Source organism: Typopeltis vanoorti, chromosome 20 (assembly GCF_054136105.1).
Source record: "Typopeltis vanoorti isolate ZY-2024b chromosome 20, IOZ_Tvanoo_1.0, whole genome shotgun sequence".
Classification (NCBI taxonomy): Eukaryota; Metazoa; Arthropoda; class Arachnida; order Uropygi; family Thelyphonidae; genus Typopeltis; species Typopeltis vanoorti.
In genome coordinates, this window is record NC_143568.1 from 104484272 (window position 1) to 104501358 (window position 17087).

At 34.6% G+C, this 17087-nt stretch overlaps 1 protein-coding gene across 1 annotated transcript in view; it reads left to right on the forward strand.

Annotated features, from left to right (window-relative positions):
- LOC150095742 (CUE domain-containing protein 1-like) overlaps nucleotides 1–17087 on the forward strand; it is a 101235-nt gene that overhangs the window by 32849 nt on the left and 51299 nt on the right. Inside the window, exon 3 of the mRNA XM_090410763.1 lies at nucleotides 4526–4724. Within this exon, the coding sequence (XP_090266889.1) occupies nucleotides 4526–4724 (199 nt within the window). The remainder of the gene's footprint in view (nucleotides 1–4525; nucleotides 4725–17087) is intronic.

Below are 17087 nucleotides of genomic sequence, written 5' to 3' on the forward strand. Positions count from 1 at the left end.
TTTGTGTTTGAACATGGTGTTAGTAATAACCAGTCCATGTCCTGAGCAGAAATCCAACAGGTATTTGCCATTATTATTAGCTTTGCTCTTTTCTCCAAATTTTCCCAAAACATTTTTGTATGTCTGACAATCACTTTCTACTCTGCTATTTAGATCCCCAACAAGACCCACTTTTCCTTTTTCATTGTGTCAGTAGCTTTCTCTAGAGCCTCAAAAAATTCCTCCACTTCTACATTAGTAGAGCCTTCTGTGGGTCCATAGGCACAAATAATTCTCATTGTCCAGTTGCCCATTCTGATATTTGCCCAAATCACTCTACTTGACACTGCCTGCCATTCAAGAAGATGAGCCTCATATTTTGTGTTGAATACTATGGCTACTCCTTCTTTTCCTTGATTGTCATCGCCTGAATATAACATTTTGTATTTATTGCTCAGAAAGATCTCACCAGTTTTTGTCTTTTTTTGTTTCAGTCACCCCTATTATGTCGATCTGGTACTTATCGAATTCCTCCGCTAGCTCCATTTTTTTCCATTCAGGCTTCTTATGTTGATAGTACTGATCTCTAACTCCTGTGATGTTGAGTTGGAGTATTTTCAGATTTGTTCCAGTACCTGACTTTTCGCTGTTCGTCCTGGTTCCCTGGCGAAAACAACAGGGGCCTTGTTTAACCGGGCGACTCCCCAGCCAGCATGAAATTTTGTCATGTTGTGCCATCATTTTGTATTTTGGTTTAACCAATAGGAATACAATTTGGTTGGCTAAATCCCAAATTGCCAGCCCATCCTTGTTTGTTCAGTATCCAGGTAGATACCAAACAGGATGCACCACGAGAAGGTGAGGATTGGACATTAGGTCAGAAGCCCTGGTTGGTTCTCCGCATTCCTTTAAAGGCTATGTGGAGGTCTTCTCTCAGTTATACAGCTTTGACCCTTAAGCACCACCCCATGTCATATTCATCAGATAAAATTTTCTTTAAGAAAGTGGGTATAACATTTATGTCCATGGTGGTATGTATGTTTGGACAGCAGATATGTTTTGTGTCCTGATTAACCAGAGTTTTTTATATATATCAGTTCCTTACACCAGAGGGTGCAGAACCTATTGCACATTAGTGTCATTTGTGAGGTCCAGGTGAGGGTTGAAAAAAGAAGTCTGTCGACATTTTTCTTGAAGAGTTGGAGGTTGTTTTGAAAGTTTTCTTGAAGTGTTGGAGGTTGTTTTGGAACAGCCTTCCTCATGAAATATTTCATGAGGAAGGCTGTTCCAGATGACAGAGGTAGATGAAATAAATGAGGAAAAGGAAAAGCTGATTTTGTATGTTGGCAGCTGCTGCTCTTATTTAGTAGTTGCCATGATAGAGCCATAATAATAGGTGCCACAGTGAAGTGAAGTTCCTAGAAAAAGACACTAATCTGAAACAGTATGTCTGCGAGATAGAGGTTGAAGTGAGTTAGTGAGAGAGAAGTCATCTATCAGCCAAATTGCTCTCCAGAGCATCAAGAATTTTTAGGGAGGTTTGGATGCACCATTCCAAACATGGGGGTACAGTATCATAAGAACAGGCATTTTGAGATTCAAATAGTTACTTATGGATCTGAGAGTTGAGTTAGAAATAAAGCAGCCAATCAAAAACTAGCGACCACAGATATGAGAATTCTTGAAAAAATTAGAGTAGTGAACAGGTGGCATTGACAGCAGAATGATGTTAAAATGAAGATATTAGGAATGAACTTGACATTGTTAGCATTAAAGAATGTGTAAGCAGAACTGACCTAAGATGATATGGTCACTTGAACAGAATGGGAGAGAAAAGTTTAATAAAACAGGTGTTTGATACCAAGATAGAAGGACCCAGAGGAATGTTAAGATAAGAAATATCTTCTAAGACTAATTATATGATATTCTCAGCAAAATTGATATGATCAGTGCAATTGACTTAATACGCTTGCAGAATGAACTCTTTAGTGGGGATATAAAGATGACACAAATTCATCACGAGAAATAAAACAAAACAAGAGAAACTTATTGAAGTTGAAAGTTGAACTAATGGTGAAAACAAAATTGCTGAAAATCAGTGTTAAAATGCGCTGTGGAGAATTTGCTATTGCACAAACTATATAAGCATTCTGCAGTGCTTTAACTACAATAAATTCCACCATCAGACACGAGACTAGGGGAAAAACCACCTGGAACTCTTTAGTGGGGATATAAAGATGACACAAATTCATCACGAGAAATAAAACAAAACAAGAGAAACTTATTGAAGTTGAAAGTTGAACTAATGGTGAAAACAAAATTGCTGAAAATCAGTGTTAAAATGCACTGTGGAGAATTTGCTATTGCACAAACTATATAAGCATTCTGCAGTGCTTTAACTACAATAAATTCCACCATCAGACACGAGACTAGGGGAAAAACCACCTGTCCATTCTGCTCTAAGGAACATAAGTTCAATGAAAGCCCACGAAATGAATCAGAAATAAATTGTATAAATTGACTAAACCAAACATGACTGCAAGCACATGGCACTAAGCAAAGCCTGCCTGACATACATCTACTACAGATAGCTCAAAATTCAGAACATAGATTATAATAGATTATAGAAGCAATAATAAAGTTAGCAGAAACAACACTAGTTCGCTGGCATACCTTCAAATAACTCAACATTCTATCAAGGTTGTAAATAACTTAACAGAATTCATAAACAAAAGAAATATAGAACTAGCATTAATTCAAGAATCTTAACATCAACAACAAAATATGTGGCTTTTCAACTGATTATAAAATATTTTCTAAAGGATCAGAAAGAGAGAGCTGCAATACTCATGGTTAACCCTGAAGTTGAGGCAATATTAATTTCCTCAGTATACAGCAATAAGGACTCAGTACTTATTGAAATTATGTACCATGGAATTAAAACTTTTGCTGTGAGTATGTATCTAGATTATCATAGTGACATAAACTAAGACTTAGAGAAAATGGGTAACATCATGGATTTTACATCAACCATGGCCTAATTCTTGCCTCTTTAATAGCCAAGTAATCTTATGAGCTACCTTAGCAACTTTCGCAATATGTTCCCTAAACCCAACTCTCTGTCTACCACCACCCCTAAATTTCATCTATTTCCTGGACTACAGTTGCATCAATGTGGTACATGGCTTTTACTCTGTTTATCCCAAAATGATACTTTACATTTCTCCACATTAAAGCAGCCACCTTCTTATCCACTTAACCAGTGTCGTATCCATCCTTATGTTTGACACTACCTGTAGCTTACTGTCATTCCTTTTACATTCTGCTGCCGCGATTATTACTATTAAACAAATAACATCTAACTTGAGCAACATCCAAGAGCTAGCATACTCTTCTGAAAGAAATGTTCAAATTATACTTCACATCTGAATTCACTTCTACAAATTCTGAAACTTTAATTCATGTCTGTTACTCTGCAGAGAGCAAGCAGATTAATGATCCCTTGCTTACTAAAGCCCACTCCATATTCTCTGACACACATTCTCTATACCTGTTATAAATACTTCCATGGACATTTTTCTTCCATACTTTCATTTATAGTTCCTCCTCTTATCTCAGACCTAAACCAACCTTTAGCATTAGTCAACTAGCAATAGTTTTCAATTTCAGCCCAACTCTATTAACAATTCATCTTTTTTTTCTTTTTTTCCAGCTCTACTGCATGTCTTTTGGACAGACCTCACCAGAGACGTCGTGAGGAATTTTGGCGCCTATGGCCAAGAAAGAAAATTGCGGCGTTCTAAAAAAAAAAAACTTTAAAAATCTCAATTTTTGCGCCTATGTAAAATTAGCACCTATAGCCAGGGCCACATTGGCCATAGCCTCACTATGCCTCTGGACCTCACTACTTGCAGTATTTTAAGAAGCTGTAATCTGCAGTCTTTCAAAACAAACATCATTCCTTTTTTTTTTTTATTAAAAAATCATCCACAGGACTTCTATACACTGCAGAAAAGATATTCCCTTCACAAAAGACATTGTTTTCAAAACAATGCCATGTAAAATCAAGCCATTAATAAAGAATAAAATTGAATTAGTAGAAAATTACATCAAAATCAAAAAGACTAAGAATACACATTAGTTTAGAAACATATATCTTTAATAGAAGTGTACATATCAAAATTGTGCTTACATATTTCTTCCTGAAGATGTGATAAAAGGAATTATCTTTGCAGGCATATTTAAATATCTTTTAAAGTACTTCAGTGTCATGTTTATATGTAGTATATTTGTGTTAAACATAGTATTGATAAGTAATGTTTTTTAATTTTACATTATTTTCCATACATAAGGAAATAAATGCAACTAAATATGGGATGTGATATATTTCCTAGCAAGTACATAAATAATATTTCAAACTGGGACAGGGAGTTAAAGGAAGTAAATGACTTGATTATGTTTTTAGAATTAACTAAGTATATTAATGGTAATTTGTGAAATTTATACTTTTGTCACTCTTCATTATTTATAATGATTGGTTTACCAGAATGTTACAGTATTGAGTTCAACAATGCTTCAACAAAGAATGGAAGAAAATGAAAGGCAGAGGCGAAACACTATTGGTACAGAAGATCCAGAACTAGCCCAATATTTAGAAGATGAAAGGATTGCTTTATTCCTTCAGAATGAGGAATTCATGCAGGAGTTAAGAGATAACAAAGAATTTCTTTCTACATTAGAACGAGGTATGAAACTATTTCAGAGATCATTTGAAATGTTTTTGTATACATTTTAGAAATGATGTAAACTTAAGTTAATTTTAGTAAACATTTGTGCCTTAATTTGCATGTATTGCTTTTTTTTTTTTAATCTGTTTTCAAATAGGTCAGTAAACACAATTTCAAGATTCATGTTTAGGTATAGTTGGTCTTACTGCCACATCACATTCAGAATATTTTACCTCTTGCCTACATGTAGAACCAGTATGCTAATTTTTGTTACTTTTGTGGCATCTCTGTAATGCACTTCAAAAAAACAAATGTAATATATATCCATTGGTTGGAAAGACCTGCATTCTCATCCTATCTATACTATGAGTAACATAAGGTCTTTTAAATAAAAACCTAGTTTGCCACTTACCTTATGCACAAATGAACAATTTTTCCTTCTGGACACAAGTTTTACTTCCAAACAGACATTTCAGCTGGAGAACTCCTACAGTTAATAGCTTCATGACTTAGCTTTAACTAGCAACTATAAAACTGCAAAATAGTTCATTGTATTTTTGATTAAAACTATAAAGCTGATAACCGAAATGCACTATGTAATTTAAGTAATGCTTATTAAAAAAAAAAAAATGTATACTCTTTTCCTTCTTGGTATATTAATAGCAGCCTTTTCAACTGAGAATTGACTGTTATTACTCAGAATCGCCTTTCTAATAAGATTGCAGTGACATAAATACTTTAGTTCGGTGGTTCCCAACTTATTTGAAACGTGGAACCTTTTTTCACCTTGATAATAAAAAAAAAAAACATTTTGGAACCCTGACAATTTTTACTGATTATAAATAAAACAACAAATCAAAAATAATTTCTTGAAAATACAAAAAAACAGATATTATTAATTCAAACTGGTAATTAATGTGAAGGATTAAACTTCTTTTCTTTCAATTAGAGATAGTTGATGGAAGTTTTTTCACTTGGCTATGCTACCAATTATATACTTAGTTTAATCCTTCATCCAAGTGTAAGCAACAAAGTTTGCACCTGAAGTATTTTCAGGACTGGGGCAACTCGTGGTAAAGGTGGTATAAGTTCTGATCACTTGCCTTAATATCCCATAATGCAAAGCACATCTCCTTGCGGACATGTATATTGTTATGTATTAAGGGAAGGGCCACTACCCAGACCAGTTTCGACCTTTATTGAAGTCTCGTCAGTGGGAACCATACCCAGAGGTGGTGATACTAAGATGGAAGTAATGCAGAAGTCATATCACCATATACCAGTTACCAAAAGGCATGAACATCTTATTATTAAAATTCTCTGGATTAGAGATAGTTGATGGAAGTTTTTTCACTTGGTTATGCTACCAATTATATATTTGGTTTAATTTTTTATCCAAGTGTAAGTAAACAAAGTTTGCCCCTGAAGTATTTTCAGGACTTGGGCAACTCGTGGTAAAGGTGGTATAAGTTCTGCTCACTTGCCGTAGTATCCCATAATGCAAAGCACATCTCCTTGCAGACATGTATACTGCTATGCATTAAGGGAAGGGTTTAGACCTTTATTGAGGTCTCGTCAGTGGGAACCAGACCCAGAGGTGGTGATAGATCAAGTGCAAACTTTTTTTTGCTTACACTCGGATAAAGGATTAAACCAAATATATAATTGGTAGCATAGCCAAGTGAAAAAACTTCCATCAACTATCTCTAATCCAGAGAATTTTAATAATAAAGTGTTGACATCTTTTGGCAACTGGTATATGGTGATATGACTTCTGCATCACTTCCACCTTAATATCACCACCTCTGGGCCTGGCTCCCACTGACGAGACCTCCATAAAGGTTGAAACCAATGCGGCTCTGGCTCTGCTTGGGGATAAGTTTTTGCCTGTCTCTGAGTGGGGCCACCGCTGAGATTATGGCTCTGCTTGGTGGTGGGGTGAGCCTGCCACTGGGTAGAGCCAATGCTGAGAAGTTCTTCTCGGTGATGGGGTGAGCTTGTCACTGAGTGGAACAACGCTACGTTGGGCGATCTTTCGGGATCGTCTTATTTTTGGAGCCCGCTACTAAGACCGGTTTCTTACAAAGGTTGAAACCGTAACTAGTATACTGCTATGCATTAAGGGAAGGGTAGTGACCCTTCCCTTAATGCATAGCAGTATACTAGTCTACAAGGAGATGTGCTTTGCATTATGGGATACTAAGGCAAGTGAGCAGAATTTATACACCTTTACCACAAGTTGCCCCAGTCATGAAAATACTTCAGGCACAAACTTTGTTTGCTTACACTTGGAAAAAGGATTAAACCAAATATATAATTAATAATTCTTTTCTTTCTATATTTTTTTTTGGCTGTTTGATGTCAGGTCAATGAGATTTTTCATATTCTGAAGTAGATGGTTCCTCTGATTTTTCTTTATTATTGAAAGGATTGAAAACCCAGTAGTCATTAACATCTTTTAGTAGAGGAAAGTATTCTTTAATACCACATTTATTGATTTTGGATGACAATTTCTTTTCATATTTCCTCCTCAATTTCACAGTTCAATTCCTAAAAAGTTATTTAAAATTGGAAATGTATCCGTATTATTTTTTCAACAGTCATGATCCAGTATTGTAACTTCCATAATAATGATTGTAATCTGTCTTTTGTTTTGAAAATATTTACATTTTTTCCTGGAAGGGGGGGAGAGAGAAACATTCAATTTTGTGAATAAGCAATTTGACTCTAAAGTCAAATTGCTTATTTGCTATAGTCCCAGCATTTCTAAAGCGATCTTCTAATAGTAATTTGTCATTGTTCTTGTCAATCTGACAAGAACTTTGCCACATGACAGCGATCTAATTTCAGTATGTACCCGCAAAGATATCTGTTGGCTGACCATATCTTTACATATAATTTTGAATAATCTTGTTTTTAATGGTCATGTTTTCACAAAGTTAATAATTTTCACTGCTTCATCCAAAATACATTTCAAAGAAAAAGGGATATTTCGAGCATCCATTGCATGTCTATGAAAAACACAGTCACTACTCATACACTTTTTACCAACAATTTTCATTCGTGTTACTGCCCCTTTCACAGGTCTTTGTCATTTACTTCACACTATTTGCATACATCAACATATTTCTCTCAATGTATTCCACAAGTCTTCATATAATCGTCAATACATTTAAATATCATTGCTTCTGTTGCATCATCAAATTCCTGACATGTACCCTCAAGAGGCATACAGGATATTATGATAGTACTACATGAAGAACTTGCACCATTACTAACTTCCTTTCTACAATTTTCTTCCAAATCAATTTGTTACCTGTCAAGGCTTCAACATTATCAGATCATAAGATCATACATTTCTGTCTTCTACGGCACTTTTTACTATGTCAATCAACCTAATCTTGGACTTTTTCCTGCCAGCATGGCAGAGAACACTTGTTTTGCTAATCTTTCCTCTTCCATGGAAGAAGAAAGATTAACAAAATTAGCAGTTTAAGTGATACCACCTGAGATTAGCTCTGCTGACACATTCCTGGATGCTAACAATGTCAAATTCTTTCCTAATATCTCCTTGTTTTTAATATGATATTGCCATTGATGCCATCTGTTCATGCCCCTGATCTTTTTCAGGACTCTCATATCTGTGGTCTTTAGTCTTTGGTCAAGAGTTTTATTTCTAACCCAACCATCAGATCCATAAGTTAAAATTGGTTTGAACATTGTCTTGTATACAGCTAATTTAGTGTTTTGACTAATTTCTCTCTTATTCCATATAAATTTATTCAGTTGATTTTCTACCATACCAGCTTTGTAGATTCTGTTGTCTATTTCCATATTTAATTTACTGTCATCACTAAAAATTGTGCCTAAGTAGCTGAAATGTTTTACTTGTTCTATAGGTTCTCCATTTGCAGTTGATATTTTCACTGTTTCTGCCTATTTTCATTGTCTTGTTATTGCTGATTTTCATACCAAATTTATTACAACAGTTATTCAATTGAGTCAGGGAATCTTGCAGACATGTACTACATTTATTAAAAGTATTACATCATCTGCATAAAGAGCTGAGATTAACTTCTCCAATTTTGATATATTGGGTTTAATACCACTTTACTTCATAACGTGATCCATTTAAAATCAAACCATCTTCCTGTACGTCCTTCAATTCTGATTGCTGACTTACAGCTCAAAGGCCAAGTATTGCTTGATATAATGCCCCATTGACACCATGTAACTGTAGCGTTTTGAATAGCTTTTCTCTTGGGACCTTATCATATGCCTTTTGCAGGTCTACAAAACTTAAATACAGATCTTTGTTATTTTCCTACAATTTCTTAACTATTTGTCGTAAAATGAAAAAATCTGATCCTGACAGCCTCTATTTGGCCTGAATCCAGCTTATTTTTCACAAAGATTATCTTCCACAATCCTTTTGAACCGTTTCTCAAGTATGCTTGCATAAATCTTACTAGGAACACTCAGAGAAATATCTCTGTAATTCTCAAATTCAGTTTTATTTCCCTTTTCATATATGGGTACTATGAGAGCTCTACTTTAATCATCAGGAATTCATCTCTCTGTCCAGACCTTCTGAACTATGCAGTGCAGCCACTGTAAGACTTTTATACCTCCATATTTAAGCATTTCTGGTCGGATATCATTTACTCCTGTTGCCTTTCCACATTTCAGGCTTTTGGTGGCTTTTTCTACTTGAAGTATGGATATGCTTTCTTGATTGCTTGCCTGTTGAGTGTTTTTTTTTTTTTACCACTGTGCTGTCACTGCTTTTTTTATTTTGCAATTTTTCAAAGTAATTGCTCCATACATCAGGAGATCTTGGAGCAATTACTTTGAAAAACTCTACAACACTCTTTTCTCCATTTCTGAGCTGCTTCAACAATCTCCAGAATATTTTGCCACCTTCCTGATATTTATGTTCTTTCCAAAGTCTTCCCATGACTTTTGTTTAGCTAGTTTTACATAGTGTTTAGCTTTCTTACATTTGTCTTCGTATTCTCTAAGAGCACAATCTGACTTATTTGTCAGGAACGTTTGATATGCTTTCTTCTTTTCCTTCACTGCCTTTTTAACTTCCTCTGTCCACCATGGAGTTCTGATTTTTCTATCCTTGCAGATAACCTCACTACATGCCTCTTTGGCTGAATCAGTCAGGGGGCTCCAAGGTTTGGCTCCTCTTCTCAAACTCTCATTTTTTCTTGCATAATGTTTGTGTATTTTAGTCTACAGTCCTGCACCAGAGAGAAAATATCACATCATCATATTCCTGCCATGTACCCTCAAGGGGTGTACAGGATATGATAGTACTACATGAAAAATATTTCATCATTACTAACTTCCTATCTACAATTTTCCTTCAAATCACTCTGTTACTTGTCAAGACTACAACATTATCAGATCTTATATTTCTATCATCTAAGGCACTTTGTACTGTATCAATCCACCTGTCTCTTGGTCTTCCTCTGGGTCGTTTTGCAGCCAATCTCGCAGAGAACACTTGTTTTACTAATCTTTCTTCGCCCATTCAGTTTAAGTGACCATACCACCTGAGATTAGCTCTGCTAACGCATTCCTGGATGCTGACAATCTCAAGTTCTTTCCTAATATCCTCGTTTTTAATATGATATTGCCATTGATGCCATTTGTTCATGCCTCTAATCTTTCTCAGGACTCTCATATCTGCAGATCTCTAGTCTTTGGTCAAGTGTTTTACTTCTGACCCAGCTCTCAGATCCATAAGTTAAAACTAGTTTGAACACTATCTTGTATACTGCTAATTTAGTGTTCCAAGTAATTTCTCTCTTATTCCATATGAATTTATTCAATTGACTTCCCACCATAACATCTTTGTAGATTCTGTTGTCTATTTCTATATTTAATTTACCATCTTCACTAAAAATCTTGCCTAAGTAGCTGAAATGTTTTATTTGTTCCACAGGTTCTCCATTCACAACACAGTTGACATTTTCAATGATTCTGCCTATTTTCATTGTCTTTGTCTTTTTATTGCTGACCTTCATACCATATCTATTAGAACAGTTATTCAATTTAGTCAGAGAATCTTGCAGACTTGTAGCGGATTTATTTAGAAGTATAACATCATCTGCATAAAGCAAAGAGCTGACATTAACATCTCCAATTTTGATATCATGTTTAATACCACTTTCCTTCATAATGTGATCCATATAGATAATGAATAACAGAGGAGATAATGTACATCCTTGTCTCACACCAGATTTAACATTAAACCATCTTCCTATACTTCCTTCAATTTATTGATATAATGCCCCATTGACACCATATAACTGTAGTGTAGTGAATAGCTTCTCTCTTGGCACCTTGTCATATGTGCCTTTTCCAAATCGACAGAGCTTAAATACAGATCTTTAAGTCGAATATCATCTAATCCTGCTGCCTTTCCACATTTCAAGCCTTTGACCGCTTTTTCTACTTCAAGTATTCCTGACTACATGCCTGGTCAGTGTTTTTTTACCACTGTGCTGTCATCACTGCTTGTTTCATTTAGCAGTTTTTCAAAGTAATTACTCCATACTTCAAGGATATCTTTTTCTCCCCTTTTCATGTCACCTTTATCATCTCTAATTCCTTTTACAGCACTCTTTCCTCCATTCCTAAGCTTCTTCAACAACCTCCAGAATATTTTGCCACCTTCTTGATATTTATTTTCTATATTCTTGCCAAAGTCCTCCCATGACTTTTGTTTAGCTAGTTTTACACAGTGTTTAGCATTCTTTAAAAGTTTCTTACATGTTATTCTTTTCAATATGAAATTCAATTTTATCCTGCTCAAGACTAAATAGTGATCACTTCCAATTTCAAATCCTCTGTACACTCTGGTGTCTTGCACTAGGGAGAAAACATCACTAACAAAAATAACATAGTCAGTGAGACTTTTCTTGTTCCTTGCCTCTTCTCTCCATGTGAATTTGGGCACATTTTTATGTTGAAACATGGTGTTAGTAAAAACCAGTCCATGTCCTGAGCTGACATCCAACAGATATTTGCCATTATTATTAGCTTTGTTCTTTTCTCCAAATTTTCCCAAAATATTTTTGTATGTCTCACAATCATTTCCTACTCTGCTATTTAGATCCCCAACAAGGACCAACTTTTCCTTTTTCATTGTGTTAGTTGCTTTTTTTTCTAAAGCATCAAAAAATTCCTCCACTTCTACCTTAGTAGAGCCTTCTGTGGGACCATAGGCACAAATAAGTCTCATTATCCAGTTTCCCATTCTCATATTTGCCCACATTGCTCTATTTGAGACTGACTGCCATTCAAGAAGATTAGCCTCGTATTTTGTGTTGAATTCTATGACTACTCCTTCTTTTCCTTGATTGTCATTGCCTGAATATAACATTTTGTATTTATTGCTCAGAAAGATCTCACCAGTTTTTGTCTTTTTTTGTTTCAGTCACCCCTATTATGTCGATCTGGTACTTATCTAATTCCTCAGCTAGCTCCATTTCTTTGCCATTCTGGCTTTTTATGTTGATAGTACCGATCTTTAACTCTGGTGATGTTGAGTTGGGGTGTGTTTTCAGATTATATCACTATCAACAATAACATAATATCACTATCAACAATAACATAGTCAATGAGACTTTTATTTCTTGTCTCTTCTCTCCATGTCCTGAGCAGAAATCACAGGTATTTGCCATTATTATTAGCTTTGCTTTTTTCTCCACATTTTCCCAAAATAATACTGTATATCTGACAATAATTTCTTACTCTGCTATTTAGATTCTCAACAAGAGCCAACTTTTCCGTTTTCACTGTGGTCAGTTGCTTTCTCTAAAGCCTCAAAAAATTCCTCCACTTCTACCTTAGTAGAACATTCTGTGGGACCACAGTTCCTCCATTCTGATATTGCCTGCCATTTAGGAAGATTAATCTCATATTTAGTGTCGAATACTATAGCTACTCCTTCTTTTCCCTGATTGTCATTGCCTGGATATAACGTTTTGTATTTATTATTTAGAAAGATCTCACCAGTTTTTGTCTTTTTTTGTTTCAGTCACCCCCAATGATATCGATCTGGTACTTATTCAATTTCTCAGCCAGCTCCATTTCTCTGCCATTCAGCCTTCTTATGTTGATAGTGCTGATCTTGAACTCTGGTGATGTTGAGTTTGGAGTTTGTTTCAGGATTTGTTCCAGCATCTGACTTTTCTCTGTTCGCCCTGGTGAAAACAACAGGGGTCTTGTTTAACCAGGCAACACCCCAGCCTACATGAAATTCTGTCATTTTGTACCATCGTTTGATATTTTGGTTTAAGCCAATAAGAATACAATTTGGTCTGCTAAATCCCAAATTGCCAGCCCATCCTTGTCGTTCAGTATCCAGGTAGATATAGATACCTAACAGGGTGCACCATGAAAAGGTGAGGATTGGACATTAGGTCAGAAGCCCTAGTCGGTTCTGTACATTCCTTTAAAGGCTATGTGGAGGTCTACTCTTAGTTATACAGCTTTGACCCTCAAACTCCCCTCTCCTGTTGTACTGGTTTGTAAATTTTCTCAGAGTAACATGTCTTCTTCAATAGAATTATTGTAGTAATAATGAACAAGAACTAATAAAATTGATAGGTTTGCAACATCCATTGTCTCAGATAATTGTAAAGAGTACTCATCACATGACTGAAGTCTTAAAATAAAAATTCCTGCTAAATATTCTCAGCCATATCATAAATTCTGCAGGAAACTGTATTTTTTGATAAAGAAATTTTATGAATATTTTGACAAGATTTCTCATCAAACATACACTGAACATACATCTTTGATGCATGGCTTTATGAGAATTTCAGATATTGTATATGCTTCACCTGTGAGCACTATATGGTAACTTACTTTGTATGAAGCCATTGTTGCCCTTTTGTTATTCGACAGCAATATTCAACATGAAATGTTTAGTTTTGTCAAGAGACTCGAATTTTCTTTCAAAATATTTCACATCTTTATTTTTATATTCTGAATGGTTCATTTCAAAATGCCTGCACAGATTAGCTGGTGCTAACGAACTATTTGATAAGATCGTATTCCATAATATACATACTGTATCAGGATCCTTAAAAATTCCTGTGGTTGTGAATCTGAGTAATAAATAACTCGAGTTGTATTTAAGTTTTTTATGACTTAGCGATGTTTGAGTATTGACAAACAGCACTTCCATTTTCCTCGATTCATCTGCTACACAAGTAGTGCTAGTTCCTTGATCTGTATTTTTGTCAGTATCTGCTTTGCTGGTCTCCTTGTCACTAGAAACATGGGAACTGCTTTTTTAAAAACTCCTTCTCTCAACAAATGATCCATGATATTTTAATTTGGTATATACATAATCATATTACACTAATTTCTCGATTAATTTGCCTAATGCATTCTTTAAAACAGGTGCATTAATCAAAAATGATTAATGCGCCTAATTGATATAATAACCTATGGGAAAATGTATAATGCATTCCTCTGATTTCTTTTTTGACCCTTAATTTTTTTTATAAAAGAATTAGGGTATGTCTCAGGGCCTAGTTAAAGGAAAACCATGAAGCTGAAAGACAATAAAACATATTCAGAATATAAATTTATTATTCTGCTTCTTAACAGAGATTTGAGCTAACATAGTTTGGCAGGCATTCTGTTTCTTTAGTTCATACAACTGACTGTATGGTCCTATTGCCTCTTCTGCAAATTTTACTGGTTCTCTCTCTTCACCAGGGTCAGTTTCAAAGCATTGCTGCTTAAAAACTTCGATTGTACAAAAACTATTTTCAAATTGTTTCTGTGAAACCTCTTTAGGCTTGTCAGTGATTAAATTTTCTTCATATTCTTGAGGATCTTCCCGCTGTGTATTTAATTTTAGCAGGTCAGAATCGCTCAACTTCTCAGAATGAGATTTAATTAACTTAGATTCATTTGAAAAGCCTCGAAAATCATTTGCACAATGTGGAAGAATGCTTCCAAATGGCTCGTATATTGCTAGCAGTAATTTCATTCGACTTTTCAACTTTATAACCAGGCTGAGATTTCTCTGATTTGGCTAGAAAAGTCTTGGAATTCGCTTCCAAAAAAAAAAAAGGATGGTTTCATCAACATTAAATATTTATTGATCACAATAGTCTCCTTCTTACACAAATTCTTTTACTCATGATTAAAGATTAGGAAAATAATTTAAAATAAAAAAGTAAAGAAAACAATTGCAAGTGATGTGATCGGCAAAATGCTATGTAAAGCAGACGACATAAATTTTGGCAGTAAATTTGGAACATAGTGTACATGGAAATAGTGTAGTATGCCATTAAAAAATAACTTTGTAAAATGTTTCAAATCGGTAACTAAATTATTTCATCCTGGTGAGTGATTTTTTAACTAGTTAGCCATAAAAAATGTATAGATCGAAAATTTTTAAAATGTATATAGGTGCACTAATTGAATTTGGGTATCGAAAAAAAAATGACGCACTAATCGGGGGCACATTAATCGAGGGATTGCTGTATCATAAATTTATACAATGCTCGCTTTATTTTATATGAAATGTATTAAAAATTTAAACACAAAATGATTGCACTGCAAAACACCCAATCTATGATGGATATGCCCGCTCGTACACCGTGTCTCGCCTCACTACAGATGATTTCATCAGGGGGATATGAATCAACTAGCGGTGGGAGATACCAGATTACTGATAAATCTATATTGGGAGCAAACTGCCTTAATAAAAATATCAAATGAAATCTTGGAGGAATTCCCAATAAAGAAGGGTGTCAGATAAGGCTGTGTTCTTTCTCCTATATTGTTTAACCTCTATACTGAAAATATCTTCCAGCAATTAGAAGAATTTAAAGGAGTCAGCATGGGAGGCAGGAATATAAACAACTTAAGATATGCAGATGATACAGTACTGCTACCCAAAATTAAAAAAAGGTCTTCAAAACCTACTAGAAGAGACGCTGAAGCTAAGTGAAAAATATGGACTTAATTTCAACTTCAAAAAAACCAAAACCATGCTGGCAACAAGAGAAAAAGGGAAAATATCCGATATAAATATTAAGATCAGAGGAAATACTTTAGATCAAGTAGAGAGTTATATATATATTTGGGTCAACTAATTACAGAGAAAGCACACCCCAACTCAACATCACCAGAGTTAAAGATCGGTACTATCAACATAAGAAGCCTGAATGGCAAAGAAATGGAGCTAGCTGAGGAACTAGATGGTCACTTGAACAGAATGGGTGAGGAAAGATTAGCAAAACAAGTTTCTCTGCCAAATTAGCAGGAAAATGACCTAGAGGAAGACCAAGATATAGGTGGATTGATAAGGTACAGAGTGCCTTAGTTGATAGAAATATAAGATCTGATAATGATGTTGGAGTCTTGAACAAGTAACAGACTGATTTGGAGGAAAATTGTAGATAGGAAGTTAGTAATGAGGTAAATTTTTTATGAAGTACTATCATATCCTATACACCCCTTGAGGGTACATGTCAGGAATTTGATGATAATGAATTACAGAGAATGGAAAGTGTGATAAGGAAACATCAAGAAGAATAGAAATTGCTAGTGAAGTCACGGTCCACACTTAGAAATGTTCGTTTGCTGAAATGTTCAGATGCATTTTTTTTTTTTAACTTTATCTATTCAACAAAACAGAAACATGTAACTATAGAATAACATGTATTCCACAGTAAATAACTTTGTTATTATGTAAATATTTAGTCTTATGTCTCATAAGACATTATCAGTACAGTGATCGAACAACAATAGGAATTGAATTCAAAAAACAGTAGTGCACATGTTTAAATTGGAATTTCTCTATGTATATTATTTGCATGTTCATGGATTAAACTTAATAAAACTGTTATACTCAATTTTATTATATAAATTTATCTGTTATATTTTAATTTAATAGTTTTAATTTCTGCTCATTAGGTTTAATCTCATGAACATGTAGCTGTATACGTAGAGAAATTCCAATTTAAAACGAACATTTCTAAGTGTGGACTGTGACTTCATTTGCTAGGATATACAATTTTGCTGTCATGAAGGTCTCAGCTTTTACTGTTTGTAATAGTGAACTTAAAAGTATCACTGGTTTATTGGAGTTAGACGGACTTTTCCGTAGTTTGTTATAGTGGTGCTTGCTATTATGCATGTTTGATGTTGAGTTTGGTGTTTGTTTCAGTTAAAACTATTTCAGTTTTAACTGAAATAGTTTTTTTTCTGTTTTTGTACATAGTTAATTTATTAAGTTGTGAATTAACATAAGAAAAAATTTTAAATGTAAGCCAATAGAATTGAAAATGAAAACAAAATTTCAAGTACAGTAATTTACCATAAATGGTGGGT